General features: G+C 35.4%; 6 protein-coding genes across 8 annotated transcripts in view; 4 read left to right on the top strand and 2 right to left on the bottom strand.

Annotated features, from left to right (window-relative positions):
* On the top strand, positions 1-2,099 carry LOC108748959 (phosphoserine phosphatase). Of its 3 annotated transcripts, none has more exons than XM_018487406.1 (6): positions 1-95; positions 939-1,078; positions 1,238-1,372; positions 1,452-1,597; positions 1,669-1,830; positions 1,989-2,097. In XM_018487406.1, the coding sequence occupies exons 2-6, from the start codon at positions 939-941 to the stop codon at positions 2,075-2,077; spliced, it is 672 nt and encodes a 223-aa protein (XP_018342908.1). In that variant the 5' UTR covers positions 1-95; the 3' UTR covers positions 2,078-2,097. The 3 variants fall into 3 exon arrangements, with proteins under 3 accessions (XP_018342908.1, XP_018342907.1, XP_018342906.1); XM_018487405.1 differs by lacking the exon at positions 1-95 and adding an exon at positions 758-853 and having other exon boundaries at positions 1,452-1,480; positions 1,989-2,099; XM_018487404.1 differs by lacking the exon at positions 1-95 and adding an exon at positions 759-853 and having other exon boundaries at positions 1,989-2,099.
* A 129-nt stretch (positions 2,100-2,228) lies between these two features.
* On the bottom strand, positions 2,229-8,827 carry LOC108748956 (ubiquitin conjugation factor E4 A). Its single transcript, XM_018487401.1, has 14 exons — positions 8,116-8,827; positions 7,041-7,433; positions 6,635-6,961; positions 5,990-6,183; positions 5,792-5,902; positions 4,700-4,897; positions 4,503-4,620; positions 4,253-4,429; positions 4,025-4,170; positions 3,783-3,932; positions 3,400-3,643; positions 3,165-3,327; positions 2,874-3,078; positions 2,229-2,772 (listed from the first exon to the last, which is right to left on the bottom strand). The coding sequence occupies exons 1-14, from the start codon at positions 8,632-8,634 to the stop codon at positions 2,628-2,630; spliced, it is 3,090 nt and encodes a 1,029-aa protein (XP_018342903.1). The 5' UTR covers positions 8,635-8,827; the 3' UTR covers positions 2,229-2,627.
* Positions 8,828-11,420: 2,593 nt separating this feature from the next.
* LOC108748958 (28S ribosomal protein S35, mitochondrial) lies at positions 11,421-12,928 on the top strand. The gene is made up of 3 exons (XM_018487403.1): positions 11,421-11,631; positions 11,702-12,318; positions 12,583-12,928. The coding sequence occupies exons 1-3, from the start codon at positions 11,520-11,522 to the stop codon at positions 12,847-12,849; spliced, it is 996 nt and encodes a 331-aa protein (XP_018342905.1). The 5' UTR covers positions 11,421-11,519; the 3' UTR covers positions 12,850-12,928.
* Positions 12,929-13,316: 388 nt separating this feature from the next.
* Positions 13,317-14,061, top strand: LOC108748960. Its single transcript, XM_018487407.1, has 3 exons — positions 13,317-13,588; positions 13,667-13,850; positions 13,928-14,061. Exons 1-3 carry the CDS (start codon positions 13,332-13,334, stop codon positions 13,958-13,960), a joined length of 474 nt encoding a protein of 157 aa, XP_018342909.1. The 5' UTR covers positions 13,317-13,331; the 3' UTR covers positions 13,961-14,061.
* A 529-nt stretch (positions 14,062-14,590) lies between these two features.
* Positions 14,591-17,728, bottom strand: LOC108748957 (kinesin-like protein KIF18A). The gene is made up of 2 exons (XM_018487402.1): positions 14,838-17,728; positions 14,591-14,736 (listed from the first exon to the last, which is right to left on the bottom strand). Exons 1-2 carry the CDS (start codon positions 17,390-17,392, stop codon positions 14,697-14,699), a joined length of 2,595 nt encoding a protein of 864 aa, XP_018342904.1. The 5' UTR covers positions 17,393-17,728; the 3' UTR covers positions 14,591-14,696.
* A 961-nt stretch (positions 17,729-18,689) lies between these two features.
* The window catches only part of LOC108748940 (pyruvate dehydrogenase [acetyl-transferring]-phosphatase 1, mitochondrial), a 4,013-nt gene continuing 2,588 nt past the window's right edge, over positions 18,690-20,114 (top strand). Inside the window, exons 1-3 of the mRNA XM_018487378.1 lie at positions 18,690-18,936; positions 19,025-19,243; positions 19,862-20,003. Coding sequence (XP_018342880.1) covers positions 19,112-19,243; positions 19,862-20,003 — 274 coding nt within the window. The 5' untranslated portion in view covers positions 18,690-18,936; positions 19,025-19,111. The remainder of the gene's footprint in view (positions 18,937-19,024; positions 19,244-19,861; positions 20,004-20,114) is intronic.

The raw sequence follows: 20,114 nt of genomic DNA, 5'->3' as shown, positions 1-20,114 counted from the left end.
CTTCCACTTCCTTTTGCCACGACTACTGTGCTGGCACACAGTTGGTTCGCCGTTGCCGTCCGTTGCGGCCTGCCGATCTCGCCGGTGTCGACAAGGTAATTTTCATTGTTCGCGATCACATTCTTGCAATTTGCACGATTAGAATCGTTCGAATAAAAATCTAACCAATTCAAACCGAATACCGCAGAGCTGTGCGTACGCAGAAATTTCACACACAGGTCTTGTCTTATTTTTGTTTAACATATAAATAACAAGGGTAAAACAATAAGTACATCTTGTTTTAGATGAAGATTTTTAACGCGGTCCTGCCGCGGTTTTAACTAACTATAATAGATGAATTTAAAGAAAAAGAAATCGTTTCTACTTAAAAAAAAAACCTGCTTTTATATGTTGAGTTTTTTAAATTTTTAATTTTCTTCTTTTCTATTTATTCATTTGTTTTATTTCACCAGACTTCTTATGTCTGATTGCATTTCCCTGGACGTAAACGGAAGTCTACACTCGGGTGGTAAAACGTTCGTGTTTCATGCACACTTGTTTATGCTCGTGTGATCTTTCTCTTTTCTGCTTTTCTCTGCATGACGCAAGTATGATAATCGGTCATTGCTATTCTGTTGGGTCACAGCCTCCATATCGCAATTGACGCACACACGCAATTGTCAATCGTCGGTAAATGAACGTATACACAATACGTATCACAATACGACATATGACATCATGTCGAGTCTTTATGCACACAAATATTCCGGACGTGCATGCAGGTGCTAGCGGAAATTTTGTATCGTCCATTATGAAAAGTACAATCATGGCTTCCCGTTTCTTTCTTCCAACTTCCAAATCGATTATTTTAAAAGTATAAAAACAAAATACAAAAGGTTTATGTTTTTTTTCTTGTATTTAATTTATCCTTTATTTATCCAATTTTATTATTCTTTTAGATGACAAATCCAAATCAAATAAGGGACATATGGAGAACTGCGGATGCTGTAACATTCGACGTAGATTCCACTGTTATAACCGAGGAAGCTATCGATGAACTAGCCAGTTTCTGTGGGAAAGGAAAACAAATCACTGAATTGTACATTCTTTATTTTGTTTGTTTTTTTTTTCCTAAAATGACCACCTTAATGTCAACCTTGATCTTATTATGATTTTGTGTTCTACCTGGAATCTTGCACGAAATGAGATGCCAGATTTCACATGTTTCATAGATGCAAAAATATCGAAAATTTTTCAGAACAAAGCAGGCTATGCAAGGTGATATGACATTTCAACAATCTTTATCTATGAGACTAGGGATCATAAATCCAAGTTTGACACAAGTTAAGCAGTTTTTAAATACACATCAGCCATCACTTACTGCTGGTATCAAGTAAGATTTTCATTTTTCAGGAAATGAACAAACGAAGATTTGTGTATTTTTAAACAATTTTTTTATATACATATTTCAGAGAGTTAGTGTCTACTTTACAAGCTCGTGGTAAGCAAGTGTTTCTTGTCTCTGGTGGTTTCCGCTGTCTTATCACACCAGTTGCTGCCAAACTTAACATTCCACCTGAGAATATTTATGCTAATAGATTAAAATTTTATTTCACGGGTATGCATTAGCATATTTATAGCTGTTTTGAATATACAATATATATTTATACATACAAATGTATGCCATAGGAGAATATGCTGGCTATGATGAAACTCAACCAACTTCTAAAACTGGTGGTAAAGGAGAAGTAATACGACGTCTTAAGAAGGAAAAAGGATTCAAGATTGTCGTACATGTCGGTGACGGTTCAACAGATTTAGAAGCGTCACCGCCAGCGGACGCATTTATAGGTGTGTATAATATTCGCTTAAAAAACTGTTTCTCAATGTCTTGCAACACTCGTATTTCATACTAAAATAATGATATAAGTTATGCAATAATGATAATCAAGCAGATCATAGTTTATGATCTGCTTGATTATCATTATAACAGATTATTTTTGTTCCAGGATTTGGAGGAAATGTAATTAGGGAAAATGTAAAATCACACGCGCAATGGTTTGTTACAAACTTTGATGATCTCGCGAAATGTTTATAGATGCAAAATATTTTTCTAAAAACGATATAAGAATTAAATTCTTTTGGTATTAGTCAAAAAATTATATTATTTACGCGAAATAAAGGCGATTATGATCGATCAAATAATATTTTTATAAAAATGATTATAAGAATTATATAGGAATTAACGCACAGTTTCAATAATTGTAGGCAATGTTCATAAATAACACATTTTATTCTACACAGTACATGAATAATACCAGTAATTATTGATATTACTGTCGTAATTCTAAACTTGTTTATAACCCTGTACATAATTACATTGCAAATGTATACAAAATTGCTTTTTTACTTGCCTATTTTTATTGTGAACAAATCGAATGTCGACGAGTGGTAAAATGATAAAACACGATAATATATATGAAATATATATTTTTCGTTTCACGGATTCGAAATGCTGATTGCCATGAATCTGAACTTTCTTTAGCAACTGTAAGATTATCATCGATGTATATTTTGTATGAACTACATTTGCTTTAAAAACTGTGTAAATTTTAACATTGTTGCATCGTGATGCAATTGACGATAAATTATATATTAGCCTTTGACGTTTTCTCTAGTTTTTTCTGTGAAATCCACTCTTGTATCTTCTGTTGAAGTTCAACATTTGATTTTATCATATCCATTGTAAGTGGAGATCGATTAAAAGGATCAGTTTGATCACTTAGCAAATGCCTGAAAAATATATTTAATAAAATATATATAAATTTTGTATTATAATATATGTATAAATTAAAAAATATTTATACATAATATATTCATGTACATTAATATACCTTGCTATAGTCTGACGATCAATAGTTATTTTCGATGATGGCAGAATAACAGGATCTGCCATGACAGTTGACATAATTGGATCTAAGAATTCGTCGGGAACACCTGTCAAAATCTCATCTTCCTCTCGCTTTTGATTTGCAGCCTCTTCCACGCTTTTTGCAAATTGATCCAAATCTCCTAAGATTCCCACACCACCAATACGAACTGCGACCAATATGCACACGACTTTTTAGATTCTTCAGGTCTAAATAAAATGCTTCTTAGACAAAAAAAAATATAGAAAAACTTACCGAGAACATTATCTGCAAGTTTAAATAATTCTGGACTATAAGAACGACCATCTTGAGATACGGCAAGTGTAAAGCTGTCACTTTTGCTCAGATTAATGTAAATTTCACATATATTTAACACTAAATTTGCAGGATTGAACGCGTATTCTTTTTGATCGTTTACCTAAATTTCATAGATATACGAGATTATAATAACATTGTTTTTACTGTAACATTTACAGATTTTAAAAATTACCTTAAGATTTTTTTTATTCGGTCCTACTAACTGCAGTAATAAGTAATTGAGCATAGAAGCAATACGATCCACCATCGTTGGATGGCAAAATATTGATTTTATTTCGGTAGTCAACATTTTTATCGTTTGTATAGTCTTCCTACCCAGAATATTATCAAAGCGAGCAATCATACCAATATGCTGAAGATACGCTGCCTGTTGTTCGCGTTCATTTGGTGGCAATTTATTCCATTCTCCGCTTTCCCTTTTGTTTGAAAACAAAAGATGATATTTAATGCAAATATATTACAAAATATTTAAGAAATATGATGCACATACACAGATACAATAGAAAATAATAATCTTATGCAATGTGTGAAAGAAAGACGCATTTTTTAAAATACCTAGCGTGAAGCATTTGTCTCAACTGTGTCATATTCGATAAGGCTTCGTCCAGGAGGAACACAGCATCATTCATTAATAGATTAATAAAACGTAGAAATAAAGGTGGTTGGACAGCTTCCATGTTGTTCTCAGCATCTTGAGCTAAAGTACTGATACATTATATTATATGAAAGCTTTATTTATCAGGTATCGAATTTTTAAGTATCAAACAAAGACAGTGATTAAATATAATTTGCCTTACATAAAATTATTACGATGCTCGGAAAGTTTCCATAAATAATCCATAACAATGTACATTGGACGACGGTAATTGAATTTTTGTTCAAATTGTACACTTTGCCCAGTCATCTCAATACTTACAAACACATGCAGTAAGTTGACAATTATCTGTTTGTAAATAGAATAGCACGCGAGATAATTAGCTATATGCATGAATTTCTTGCTAAAGAATTCAAAGAACTTTATTCACCTGCTGTCTGTGCGGATGAGTAAGAAACAGTTGTTCCCTATGGAATGTTCCTAAATTTGGTGTCCCAGGAGCAACATTCTCGTCTACAGTCGGTAAAAGCGCCTCCAGACTTTCGGCTAAACGGGCGCGCAGATGCGGATTGTAAAGACGATGCTGAGACTCCATCAAAACTATAATCTAAAGGAAACAATATATAATTTTAACAGTCACGATGAGAATACATTTCGTTTTACCTTGACTACCTACTTACTTCCGTCAAGATCGGATTCAGAAAATTCGCACCCTGTTCCTCGAACGTGTTTGGACTTAAACGACGTAAAAAACACAAGAATCCAATGGTATTCTCTACTACGAACTCAGGAATGCATCTATAGACACGGGCTTATTAATTTTTATATTAATTTCATTCGTAATTATTATGATTTGACATATGTATATACAATATACCTTAATGTAATTGGAACAGTTTCTGATAACGGGAATGTAACAGGTGTATAATGTGTTGGTACAAAACTTGGTTTATTCCCTTCTTCGGTTATAACGTATAAATTGACTTGTATTAACCAAAACGCCGTCATTGCGTGAAATTTCGACAAATGACACAACATTTCCGGCACTAATAGACTCGCTTTAAGAGATAGATACCTAGAAAAAAATATATGTATATATGTAGGGTGTTTAAAAAAGATCGGGACTCTGGATTTTCTCGGAAGGACGCTTTTCAAAAAAAAGTAGCCGAGTCTAGTAGCTGATGTTAAGAGCTTTTCAAAACACTATAATTTAATTATTTTTTATTAAATACTTTAGTTATGATACTACCGGCATTAGCATTACCCAAGGTGTCCGACCGACGATTAAAACCTCTTAAATGTTCAGGATCATGATCTGGATAACATTTGTCAAGATCAAGGTCATTGGAGATTGTTCCTCTTATTTTCATTTTTACGTAAAAATGAATTCTTGGTGTAAAAATGAAAATAAAAAAAACAATCTCCAATGACCTTGATCTTGACAAATAATTGATTCTATAATTAAATCGTCGGTCGGGCATCTTGGGTAATGCTGGCGGTACCATAACTTTCAAGCCTCATATATAATTCGAAAAGTACTTAATAAAAAATATTTAAATTATAGTGTTTTGAAAAGCTCTTGACATCAGCTACTTAGAATCTGGAATCAAAAGTAGGGTGTTTTCATCTAAAAAAAATTAATGCGACCTTGACCTGACCTTGGCGACGCCACCCTAGGTCAGACTGATATAATCAATAAATAGATCTTTTTAAACCCTACAGCTTTTTGTTTGAAACATTTTTTTGAAAAGCGTCATCCTTCCGAGAAAATCCGGGGTCCCTTTTTTGAATACCCTGTATATATGTATGTATGTGTGTGTGTGTGTGTGTGTGTGCGCGCGCGCGCGCGCGCGCGCGCGCGCGCGCGCGCGCGCGCGCGCGCGCGCGCGCGCGCGCGCGCGCGCGTGTATAAAATTATAAAAATATGAAGAGAATTAAAAATATGCATGCATTAATATCCTTTATGTACTTTATCATCTCAGCTTCCATTCGTTGTGATATGAGCTCTAGCACTTCTGAACTGCCACCAGTTCGAGCATCGTTGTAAGCTCTTTGTATCCTAGCCAAATCTTGATTTGCTCTGTAGAATTAAAAGTAATAATATTTAAATAATGAAAGAGAACAAATCCTATATATTTAAAAATTATAGAATCAATTATTTGCATACTTTAAAAATTTGTCCAGGATAACTCTGTAACCAAGATCTAATGCACGATGTGTAAGGAAAAAGCATTCTGTTATAAATCCGAACGAATCTGACATTGGTCGATTTTCACCCTCTGGAGTTGGTATTAAACATGTTTCTGAACTCAATCCTTTCATATGTATACCACGTTGCAGACTCTCAGTTTCATTATTTGCCTAAAAATGCGATCAGAAGGGTAACCGTATGTGAGAACTGTGAGAGCGATTGATTTATGATTAATGAATCCCACATTCAATGCCAGCCCGTGTATCAGTTTATAAGTTTGATCAGAGAATCAAAATTTGTGTAAAAGGAATATAAGGTGAATTGCTTAAATAAATGCTTATTAGAACTTATTTGTTTATTGCATATATTGATAAGTATGTATGTATCAATTTTATTATTTATAAAGTATTCAGACTCAGACGCATTTAAACTGAGATAACATCTGAGACACTAAGGTTACTTTCTTTTTAGAAGTTATAGTCGACACAAACGTCGACTTTTTTGGCATTTTAATAAATAATAAATATAAAACAGCACTTGTTCCGATTATCTCTCAAAAGGAAAACAGTCTAATTAAATAAAAATATTATATCATATTTTTTAAAATCTTGGAAAACCAACCTCTACACTACAGTATGTAGGATCTATCTTCGGTACTTTGGCATCATTCAATTTAGCACAAAATGGTTGACAAAGTCGTAACAGTACATTGCCCACATTCAGCATAAAACCATCCGACACGCACAGTACCCCCAGTAATCCCATCTCCATATGAGAGTTCCAAAGTTTTCCCCTATTTGCATTCGCGTGGAGGCAATTACCCAACCATTGCAAAGTCAAGTGACGAACGTTCGTCGAACACCTCAACAAGGAATGGAAAACTTTGTATAGCGCTTCGCTTAAACTGTCCATCGTTGTCCATACTGTACCCTCCATGACCGTATTTGACTGTGACATTTGGACAATGTATAAAACAATAATCACATAGCTTAAAAAACTATTTGAATAATAAGAAAAATCGCCGTACTTGCTGTAAAGGTTTATCAAAGAGATCATATGGATCTTTAGGTGTTTTCGGTAAACAGCTTATGCTGAAGAGTGCACCCAACAATGTGTCCGAATATGCACAACCCTGATTATTTTTTGGAGTACTATGATGAATTATCAATTTTGCTAATGGATCAATGGTAGAAAATGCATTCAATAGAGCAAACCATTGTTGGCGAAAAGTAAACAAATTGCTCTGAGCTGCTTCCTTATGAATAATATCAAGAACAGGAGAAAATGATTTTGTAATTATGTCCTCTACATCGCTTTCTCTATTTGCAGCTATCAATTCTTCTACTATGCCATTAACAAATAATAACAATTCAGACTTGCATGTAGCATTCGTAAATAAAGCAACAAATTGGCTGTGAACCTGCAATAATTAAAATGTATGAAAATTAATGACAACTATACTGTCAATGTACACTTTACTGATTTAACATAAATTGATGTTCTTAGGCTTATTCTTGCTAATGTAGATTAACTTTAATCTGTGTTTAATTTACTTTTTATCTCCTTCAATTTTAAAAATTAAAAAAAGATATAGAGTACATTAAAGTGTGACTGAAGTTCATCTACAATAATAAAAATAAACATTAATAAATATATATTATATCAGAAAATTATTGTAGTGTCAATCATCAGAGATAAAAAGGCCAATATAGTAACACTGAAAATAATGTCATATTTTGAAGCAAGGAATCATAATTAATACTTTTCAAAGAGCGACAACATACATAATGATCATTTCACCTTTATTTAACAATAAGGATGTAACCATTCACTATGTTACACTGTGACAGCTGTCTTTTTGCTGAAAAGCACCTAATAAATCTTACTTAATTGAGGTTTTACAATGAGTCGATAGTTGATAATCAGAAGTCTTAACCAATCTTATTGTTAGCTTAACTATACAAGTTGGCTATTGGCCAACTTCACAACATTAAGACTTGAGATTGTTTAGGACTTCCAACTATTGACTCATTGTAGAAAAAGCTATAAGATTTAAGCGTAAGACTCCCTCATCATCTAAAGATGAAAGAAAAGTATAATACCTCCTGATACTGAAACAAATCTGGTTCCTGTAAAGCTGTGTTGACATTTTGCAGTACAATTTGACAAGCGTTTCTTATAATTTTTTCGAGATCCCCGTTTATTTGATAGTGCTTTAAACGACAGTAGCATTCATACAGGTAGGTTATAACCTGTGTTTCAACAACATGACTATCTACATCTTGCGTTTTAGGTTTAGGATCTGGCAACATCAGACGCTCGAAGACGGCATGTTCTATCGAATCAGCGTCAATATACACCAGAGAGCTTTGCTCACAACTGTTGTTATCTCGACGCAACGTTAAACCGAACACATGCGCCACAAGTTGATCGACTTTGTCATCGAAATTCGTAGGTTTCGTCGCGTTCTCAGATTTGTCTTCAATCGCATCCAACGATTGTTCCACGTAATCTGCATCGTTGGCTTCATTGCCAATCGCATGCTGCGAAGAGAATGATACAGCATCATTATCCGTAGAGAACAATCCGGCGAATGGATTGCCTCGTATATTGTCGCACATGTTGCAGCGTTTTTTTACAGCGAGGGTTCCGTAATGGACATAATTAAACTGCGAGCGAATCAACGTGAATCAATATTCTCCGTCATTCTGTCATTTAGCTTCAATGTGCCAAAACGTCCACTTCTCACCATGTCACAATCAACACGAACCTCAATGATACTCACATTACTCACTAGTAGTCACTAGTATTGCTTGATCATCGTTCAATTGTACTCGATACGAGATATTTGAGAAATGCGGATTACAGAGTGCAGCAGAGTGCAGACTGAGGAATCATAGCAATAGGTCTGTTTACGTTGAATGAAATCCTCAAATATTTTTGCACTTAAAATGAGATAGATACATATTTTGCCTTGAAAAGAGAGAAAGCGAAGATGACCTCATGGTGGAAGAAATACATATGGCTGCGTTTCACTTAACGCTTACAACACTCCCGAGCATCGTTTGTCCTTGTTTAACATTTGATAAACGACAAGGACACAGTATATACAGTAGCGCAACTCTCTTGATTTTATGTTGGCTAAAATGGAGTGCGCATGCGTGAATAAGTAAGTTGTCCTGTCTCATTTCCTCCTTTTTTTATTGCTCTCCCTTTGTCTCTCTCTCTCTCTCTCTCTCTCTCTCTCTACAGTAGACGGCGCACTTAGGCCGAAATCAGACTATGCATTGAAGATTAAGATTAAAGATTAAAGATTGAAATTTCGCCAATGAGGACAAAAAAGTTTTGGATCCTTTTGTTTTGATTGGTTAAACATTAATCTTTCAATCTTCAATCTTATTCTTCAATGCGTAGTCTGATCGCGGTCTTAGAGACGACGCGGAGCAAAAGTAGGCGTGGTTTGGCCAAACTGAGTACACCATGATTAGAGTTCCTAGCTACCAAAGTCTGGCCATGCTCTAAAAATGGCGTGTGTGTCCGAAATGTGCGCCAATCACAAGAGAGGATGGCCAGACTCTCTGTAGTTCTAAAGACTCTAACCATGACCACTGACAAGATAACAAGTAAATTGAATATTTCTTATGTCTTATGATTTATTTATGTCTATCATTTGGGAATCATTTGGGGAAATTTGGGAAAAGCATTTAAACATTTGGATAATAGTATTTTTCTTTGTTATTAACAAATTTTATCATGTGTCAAGTTAGCAGACAGCGATTTTCCAACCAACCAACTACAGTCGAGCATTCTCTTGTCGTTCGACTGTAACAGGGAAAGACTCGACTGTAATTGGTTGGTTCTTACATTCTGATCCCGTTTAAACCTTCGGAGATCACTTTCAACAAATATCAAATATATACCTATTTCACTTCAAGTTCCAAAAATGTACATTAGTTTAGCCACAAAAAGCAGACCTTATGTTATTTTTCCACCATCTTTGGATGATCTTATAGATCTGTTAGCGTTACTTACACTTTTGGCACTCGATATCTTTGTTTTCTCTCTTTCCAAGGCAAAATATGTATCTATCTCATTTTAAGTGCAAAAATATTTGGGGATTTAATGCAACGCATGCAACGCGAATAGATCTATTGATGTTGCACTCCTTGCACTTAGCACTTTCGCTTTCTCTCTCTCCCTCCCCCTCCCCCCTCTCACTCTCTCTCTCTCTTCAATTATTACCAAATTTAGGATATTATTTAATTTATTAATGTAATTAATAATTATTTAAATAATATAAATAAATTTGCTTGTTTGCTTTATTTTTACACATATTTCTTTGCATATTACTAACTATATTAATATTTACTTATTTTTAACTCTGACTTATCGATAAGTGGTCTGTTTTCTATTCCTGCACTAAACTACTCTAGAAGTTTCTTTCTCGCCTTTGACAAATATCAAAGGGTGCTATTTCATTTGTACATTTTTGTCGTACAACAAACGTGTACAAGACAGAGAGCTTCTCAGAACTCTTCGGATCTCTTTATCTCATAACTAATCGACAGACTTAAAAAATTTATCGTGCGACAAAAACGCACAAATGAAATATCACCCTAATTATCTCACTTTAAAGCCTGCAGTACACGATGCTTGTTTTTTTGTTGGATTGCTAGCTGAATTAGAATCTTGCCACTATATTGGCTGCGGGTGTGTTGTCAGTGCCAACTTCGCAGTCAATACGATGGCAAGATTCTAATCCAGCTAGCAATACAGCAAGAAAATAAGCATTGTGTGCCGCAGGCTTAAGTTTTAAAAGTGTACACTAGTTCAACTACAGAAAATAGATTTAAGATTTCTTGCAGCATATGTGATTAGTTTTTATCTTTTGGTCAATCACATTTGTTCATTCTGATGGAAAAATTTCGCTGAAATCATTATGTTTTGGAACACTTTCGAAAAATTTCAGCAATTCAGAAACATTTTGAGTTTAATTTCAGCGATTTTTAAATTAAAAAATTTATTTTTAGCAAAATTTCAGCAAAGTATCAGATAAATTTCAGCAAAAATTTTAGAGAAATTACAACAAAATTTCAAAGAAATTTCAGAGTAATTTCAGTTTAGTTTTAACAATTTTTCAGTATGTTAGCTGAAAAATTCACTTTCAGTGAAATTTCAACAATTTTCAGCAATTTCGCTGAAATGTTCTAAAATGTGGAATATTTCAGTAAAATTTTTTCACCAGGGCAGTAAGCGTAATAATTGTAGTATTGAATACGTCGTTAACCAATAGAAGAATGTATTTCCTAGGAATTTTTTATCGTACTTTAACCCGTATTTTAACCTTCCTTTTTGCTTGATAGCGATTTGATCATTGAATGTTTCTAGAATTCTAGGTTAGGTTGAATTAGAATTAGGTTATGTTAGGTTCTATGGTACGGGATTAACGATTATGTTTTTACGTACTATAAATTATAAAATAATAGAATTCTAAGTGCGCGTAAACATGTTGTTGTTAAAACGTGGATGTGAGATGAACTTTATACAAAGTTTGCCGAAAACGCTGAGGTTTTTCGCAACGTATTCAAGCGCCTCGGAAGAACCAAATGAAGAAAAACGTTGGTATTGGTTATGTATTCCAATTTGTTGTATTAGAAGCGAAAGATAAGTATATGTCTCTATTTTCAGAATTTCGAGTACTGGAACTTTATCCGCGGAAACAGACTTTAAAGCGGGAGAAGCGAAAAGCACAATTTAATATCCTACCGCCTAGGACAAAGGAGATGCCTGTCGACCAGGACTGGCCATCGGTCTGGCCAGGTGCGCGAACTTTTCATCCTGCTTCGGTACCCCTTCCGTTGCGCCAAGGGTACCAGGAAAAGGGCGCACCACCCAGTAAATATGCCAATACCGAACTAATGAAAATACCAAATTTCTTACATCTTACACCACCGGCGATACAGAGGCATTGCGAAGCATTGAAACAGTTCTGTACAGAGTGGCCTGCCGGTTTGGAAACAGAGGAGAAATGCATGAAACATTTCCCCGTTGAGATCATTACATCTGATTATTGCTACTCTTCACCCACCATAAGAGATCCACTCGCTAGGATTGTAAGTCTACGAGTAAGGATGTCCTCCCTTCATTTAGATACTCATGCCAAAGATAAGCTGCTGCGATTACTGGGAAACAAGTACAATCCAGACACAGATATAATAACAATTACAGCTGATAGATGTCCAACCAAAAAGCAAAACTTGGAATATGTACGATATCTACTTACAGCAGTTTATCATGAATCTTGGGTAAGTAATAAGAACTGAACTATATAAGTACATCAAATTACTACTATTATATGTAATTCACAAATTTAGTGAGTAAAGTCTCAAGAGTAAAACTTGAGGCAGTTGAAAAACAGACAATGGGAACAGAATTATAAATTTCAACTCATCAGACACTATATATTGTGATGTGAATGGTTTCTAATAGGTTGAAATCTATTATTTCCTATTCCTATTACTACTATTTTTGAATTGTGTCTTAAACTTAACTTGAAATCTTATTTACAGAGGATAGAGCCATGGGAATCTGAGAAATCAGAGGCAGACATGGAGTATTATGATTGGGACACCAGCCCGAGTCGTACACACCTAGTAACGCTGTACAAATGGCCGGAACCACCGACGGATTATGATTACGAGACCATTCCGCACGCAATGGAATACAAAATTGCCGTTTCAGATCTTATAAACAACGGCGAAGATCAGTACTCGGTCAATAAGTACAAGGAAGCTGTTAAAAATGTGTTAAACCTCAAGTGCGATAATAAAGGTTGAATTTTGAGTAAAATTGAACTATATCACAAAAAGTTAAATTAATTTTAACTAGCATTATCTATTTCTCCATAATTTCCGTAAGCGATGTCCTATTTGAAAGATCAATTTGCCGTATATAATTTTACGCTCGTTACCCATCAAGACTAATGTCAACATAGCAAGATTGAAATTGCGTTAGTTATAACAATACTCGAATTTACTATAATTTGAATAAGACGCGAACAACTAGAGCGTACGAAGAGTCGACCAGAAACGCTTGTTATCTCTTTTTCGATATTTATATATTCGTCGAACACAATCGAGTCTTCATATCTTCGAAATGTGAAATAGAAATTTTAATGACATACCGCGAATATTAGTGATTGTTTTTTTTTGCGCTATATAACGATATAGTGTCATTCTTAATCTATTGAAGATCTTGTCCTATGTATAGTAACACGCATAATATAAAAAGTAATAAAAAATAGCCATCTGAACATAAAATGTTGAAGATTACATTGCTTCTTGGTGCATTCGACATCATTCGATGCGAGATGCAGACAACAAGATTAGAAAGGACTGTAACTGAAGCACCGTCTTGTAGTAATCCGCCTCAGTGTTATTTATCGGATACATACAAGACAGAACTGAAGAGCGTATCGTTTCTACCTTATCTGAATTCTCCGAATATACGCAAACAGCAATCAATTCAACGCAGTTATTATGGTGGATTTGGTTCATTTGCACCGGCTTACTACCAGTAAGTTTTTCTTGAAATAATCATAAGAAATCTTCTTTCATTGCAAAGATAGTTTGTCGATAGTAAAATGTATTTTAGCGCTTTTGATCCCATCAGCGTATTAGCGTCATTAGCGTTCTTGGCATTTTTGTTGCAATCATTTGCCACGCTTTTTGAACGTTCGAGATCGATCTTACCGACGATAATTAGTGGCAGACAGTCGGCCGTAGACTTGAGAGTTCCAGAGATTCCAAAACACGTGTCACATGCCTTGCGGGAATACGTGAGTATTCCAAGCTGAATGCTGAGTAACAAACAATACAAATATAATACATAATACATTGAATGTGATATTTTTAGGAAAATCTCAATGATGATTTCAAGAAGAAGTAATTGATAATAACTTTTTGTATAAAGTAATATTTTTTTGTTTTTCGAGCGATTTTTATAAATTTACATAAATAATTTATTTTTTCTTACGGATACATCAAATATTCTCCACACAGCAAAAACTTGTTGTCAAAATATATAAAGTAATTTAATTTGTATTTTCACTTATGTGATATAAATCTTTAAATATAAGTTTAGTATACAAAGCATTTTAATAGTAAAAATGCACCGTGTCTCTCTCTCTCTCTCTCTTTTTCTTTTTTTGGCGACATATTATATAAAGCTTTGCATTAATTATATAATATACTTTTCGAAAACAATAACGAAATGTAGATCACAATTGTTGAGTATCTTGCTTTATCTGTGCCGTCAGTGTTAAAGAAAAGAAAAGAAGTCATATACATATATATAAATGCATGATATAGTTCACAAATTATAAAATTTGTCATTTTATTTCCTAAACATATACTTACAGAAAAAGACAGAGAGATATTGCTTGCACAACTATATATTTTTTTTCTGCTAAATTAAGCTAAAAAAATATAGGTAACATTAAAAGAAGTCATTTTATTAGAATACTCGACTTTACTTTTTAAGCATGTAGTCAATATTATCTACTATTTAAAATCTTGCATCTATGTAAAAAATCTTCTTAAAAGTCTTATTACTTAACGCAATACTTGTAAGATCATCATCTCTTCAATCTCTTGAGTCCAGGTATCAAATTTTTGTCTAATATTTACCATGGAACTCTAGTAGATGGTAGAGCAGGAGTGGGTCTATAATATAAACAAGAAATAAAATACATAAACATTCTTAATATTTTCATAAAGATATCGAAAAAATTTAGATAATATTAGATATTCTCTCTGATACTTACTTTTTCCCAACAGTTGGTTTTTGATACGGATGGGTTGTCATAAGACCGCGCCTCTCTTTATTACGTATTGCCTTGAACGCCACGTCTGTCTTTTCCTCGGTATTATTGTGTTGGGAAAGAGATGACAAAGTAGCAGTATTGCTCTTTAATTTATTTAAAATGGCGACACTTTTTGCACTCATTTGTATAGGCCTCTGCAGTTTGTTCTCCTTGTCTCGACCAGTATTTTGTACTTTGTTATTCATTACTAGCTTTTTCGTCTGTTTGAAGGGTGTACTGCTGTTTTCACTGTTTTTGTCGGATAATGCACGTTTCCTGATTATGTTCTTAGCATCAGTTCGTGGAGATGCTTGCACTGATTCATCTTTCAGCAAGAATTTATTTTCGTGACTTCCGCTGCTTAAATTACTTCCGTTGCTTAAATTACTTCCACTGCTTAAATTACAAATATTGCTGTCGATATTATTCTCACCTATAGCAGCATCGAAGGTACAGTTCAAAATATTCGTATTGTGTTCTTCATCGTCCATCTCCGCGATTGCTGGCATTGAATTATTTAATGGATCTATTCCACTTGTACTCAAACACGTAAACATGTTGAAATCGTCCACTTTGTTTGCTTCGTCCGTGTCAGACCATTTGATATTTCGAAAACCTTCGAGCAACTTTATTAATTCCTTAAATTCTCCTTGCATTTTATCGGTCATTGTACCGAAGCCTTTCACCATATTATAATAATTCTGTAATGTATTACTCATACTCTTTGTTATAGTGTTAATCGATTGTCTCTCGCTTTGCAGGACACTGCTGAGTTTCTTCATATGCTGTTGCATACTGGGAATCCAGCATTTCTCGATCTTGAAAATTTCCAAAGACACTTTACTCTGCAGATTCTCATCGAGAGGCTTAGCTTTTGTCTCTTGTATTGTTGTTTCGATCGAACATAATTCCTGCCATGCCTCTTGCATTTGTGCTTTAAGGGCCTCTCGCTGCCGCTGAAAATGTTGTAAAGATTTATTAATGCGCAACTTTCCGCTAGCATTTCGTTCTTCCTGTGACAAGATATCGCTGGCTGCAGTTAGATTGTGTAGTCTCTCATCCGCGTCTTTCTTATAAAGTATCCTGCAAGCCAAAATCTTATCAGCGCTCTCCAAACTCAGTATCTTCTCTATCAAATCCTTCTTCTTCTCGTGCAATTTTATCAGTTTGTTGTACGCATCCAACATGACGACACTTGGTTTGCTCTCAATCATTGGTTGCGGTGTTCCATTCTCATAAGCTGCCAATTTTGATTTCAAAATATCTATTTCCTTCTTCTGTTCCTCCACTATCTTGATATAGCCAGCAACATGTGTTTCACAAGATACATTCTTCTTAGCATACGATTTGATTTTCTTTGCTCGATTCGCGTATCTTAAAGTATTATGTGTATCTTCATAAGTAATGCTACCAGGGGCAATATTAGCTATCATAACAGTGTGGCAATTACCGCCAAGTGAATCCTTTAATAGCCTCGTAAGTTTAGAGTCTCTATATGGAATATGCTTTATACCATCTGCTAGATTATTTATACAATTTCCAAGAGCCAATAAGGATTTATTGATGTTAGCGCCTTCCTTAAACCTCACACCTTTACATCCAGTAGCCGAAGCTCTTTCGGATCCCGCCAAATCGATCATGGACAGTTTGACTCGCTGCACCTGACTGTCTAACTTGTTGATTATCTTAATGTATACCTGGAAAACTGCATGACTCCTACTGCTTTCCTTGTTTGCATCTGTTGGATGCTGAGTACGATTCTTATTACCCTCTGCCAACAGTGACAGCAATTCCTCAGCGTTTTGAATAGCGATAGGTTCTAATCCAGCGACTACGACTCCGCATCTACCATCTTCCCTCAGGTGCAATTGGCCTGACTTGTGCAACAAATCTTGTACGTTCTCGTTATATATTTCCAGATAAGACACACCCAAGGCAAATTCACGATGTTTGCTCTGATTCTCAATCTCAGAGAAGAGTTCTGCCACAGTGTGATACGTAATACCAGGATCTTCCCTATTACCCAGCATAGTATGAGTTTTCCCAGCACCGGTAGCACCATAGGCAAATACAGAGCAATTGTAGCCGTCCAGGAGACTGTTGATCAACCTCTTGGTGCTTCCCTCGAAAACGTCGGTGTTGGTAGATGTCGAATCAAAGACATTGTCAAAGATAAATTGTAATTGTTTGTTCTGTTTCTTCAACATGTCCCTACCCTTCTGCGCTACATTGTGGAAGAAGAAGGGCGTCTCGTGTTCCTTTGGGTCGAAGATCAACATTTTATCATCGACAACCTCGATAATCGTTCTGCTGTTTTCTTGCAGCTCGCGTTCATTAGGCGGACGAACTCGCACGATCACCTTAATTGATATTTCGGAGGTATCCTCCGTTTTAATTGTGGAACCGCTTGTACTCGGCTTGACCGATCCGACAGCTGACAACTGCTTCTTGAGCCCCACTTTCTTGGCTTTGGACGGCGAGAACGCCTTGCCCAAATCCTTCTTGTTGAAAACCATCGTTAGTAGACTACGATCGCTCGAGTTTGACTAATTTCTAATCCTCACAGCATCATAGCGCGTAATTTCAGGGAGCAAAGGAACAGACATCGCTCACGTTGCTCTTCTCACATCGTGACATCGCCCGACGCCACTGCCTCGAAAACTTTCGGGCGTTTCGTCTATCGTTAATTACACAACCGTTACTCGACGTGCGTTGAGCTCGCTCGATCGGAGACAGGTTCCTTTCGTCGCAAGAGTGAAAGAGAATCGTGCTCAAAAACACAGAGCTAACGAATAAACGCTCATCACCGAAGAACGCGAAGAGCCGTTTGGCGTTACGTTGAGTTTTGAATTTTAAACGCCGACGATCGAGCGCAGGCGCGCAAATCGCCAGACGATCAAAATTACTAGGGGAAATGACACCATCGGCTTTCCTCAGGCTCGATTTCCAACAAGTCTTGATTACGGATTTAGGACCGTTCCATACAACTTGCATAGCCGCATAATTATATGCGTAAAGAAAATTATCCAATCACATTTCTGTCATAAAGACAAATGTAAAATACGATTGGATGATTTTCCTCATGCATATGTTTATGCGGCTATGCCTTTGACTATATAACTATGGACTGCTAGTTACCTTCACTTTTCCTATCTTTTCCATAAGATAGACAAAGAGATTGAAAAAATGGCAAAAAATCGAAACACAGTCACATTACGATAATAAAACAGAAAGAAAGAGAGAGATGGAATATGACATATGTTGCATTATTTTATTAGGTTTAGTAAAGTGAAGAATCAAAATAAAATATATAGTCAAAGGGTTATGCAAGTTTGTGTGGATATAACCTTATGGTGCGGCCACAATAGAAGGAATAAGAAATAAGGAATCCAACCTATCAGAAACGAGAGATTCCAGTGTATCCAATATCTGATAGGTTGAAAGCTTTATTTTTTATTCCTAATTCCTTATTCCTTCTATTGTAGTTGCACCTTTACGTCTAAAACTACATGAAAAACTAGTGCAACATCTGTGCACACTGAGTGCAATTGATTAATAAATTAATTCACGTATTTTTAGTGTTAATAAACAATGCAATCCTTTCTACTGCGTATTTTTTGATGCCACGATAATCCCATAATTTTAAAAGGATTAAATTATTTATTAACTGAAAATATGTAAATCGATTTGCACTCAATTGTTATCAGTGTTGCACTAGTTTTCCTAGCAGAAAGCGCTGAGTGCAAAAAGTGCAAGCTACGTGAATAATAAATCTATTGGTTTAGATTGGTCTAGATTGTTTGCGCGTGGTTCTGTACGTTCATTGTTGTTCATTGAGCTCATTCTCTTATTACGTCTTGGAGCGTCGGGTGCTCCGAAGATTACACGTGTTTACGTTAGTTTGTGCACGCTGCGGCTGCATGCGATAACGTTAAGCGACAGCTTCAACGACGCGTACATACGTCCGAGTCGATGTTTCATTTCGCGAGGTTTAGGCACGTCGATTAATTCCGGAAAAAAGAGAAATCGTATCTGCATTACGTAAATCGCAATATATAAGGTATACAGAGTCTTCGCACGACACACATCAAACTCAAGAACGTTGTCGGTCGCACGTATATTTATTTTGAGTGTCTTTAACCTATAAGAGGTCAAAGATGTGCTGGAAAAGCGGGGGCGAAGAGGAATATTAGCACGAGGAACGGTGCCGGAGCGCGGCGGTATTCCGAGATAGGATGGTCTTGCAAAAAATCAGCTATGACTTCGTTAAAGGTTTCCGGCATGTGCATGCTAGAACAAGCGAGTCTTGCGGCAACAAGAGCTTTCAGCGATTGTATATGGCATTACCACGGCTCACGCCGCAAGAGGTACATTTTAATTTAATCCCTAATACATACGATAATTTTCTGGTCCTTCAATACCCACGATGGATCGTTTGTATCCTGGATTAATTTTCATTGCTTTTACAAGTATACAAAAATTATTATATTTTTCTTACATAAACTTTAACATTTTTAAGGAAAATATTGATAAAGGTATATATTTAAACAAAAAGAAAGAATAGAGACAATTATTATTTATTGATAATTATTTCACCAGGTGCTCTTAGCATTTTAAAGAAAAGATATATACAGGACATAAATGACTCAATTGTAGATGCTTTCCAGCAAGGACACAGTCAGGTAGAAGGTACACTGTGTAACACAGCGATACAGTACAACACAATGATCATCTCATCTTTGTTTAACATTGGCAAACAACAAAAAATATGATGATTCATTGTATCACACCATGTCATTTATGTCGCTTGTTGGCAGATACACACAGTGAATCGTTTTATCCTTGTTTAGTATAGATAAGCAACAAGGATGTAAAGATTCACTGTGTTACAATGTATCTGACTGTGTCCTTGCTGGAAAACACCCTGTGACTCATCTCTTCTCTATGGGTAAATTATGCATACTATCATTACTATCTCATTATAGGTCACAAATGTCTTACAAGCCAATGAGTATACCAAAGAATTTTCCGGTACAGGATCTATAAAATATTATGACTCTAATCAATTGGCGTCTAATAATCCTATAGAAGATACAAGATCGGAGGCTCAATGTTTACTAACTAAAGGTACAAAGGCCAAACTGTAGGCTTTATTCTGTAACTCTTTAACAACAGTGTCAATGTCACTGTTACATTAGATTTGTTTTTTTTTATAGCTAAAGTGTATACTCTTTGTAT

Source organism: Trachymyrmex septentrionalis, unplaced genomic scaffold (assembly GCF_001594115.1).
Source record: "Trachymyrmex septentrionalis isolate Tsep2-gDNA-1 unplaced genomic scaffold, Tsep1.0 scaffold25, whole genome shotgun sequence".
Classification (NCBI taxonomy): Eukaryota; Metazoa; Arthropoda; class Insecta; order Hymenoptera; family Formicidae; genus Trachymyrmex; species Trachymyrmex septentrionalis.
Note: the sequence above shows the minus strand (reverse complement) of the source record. Positions and strands in the feature narration are given on the sequence as shown.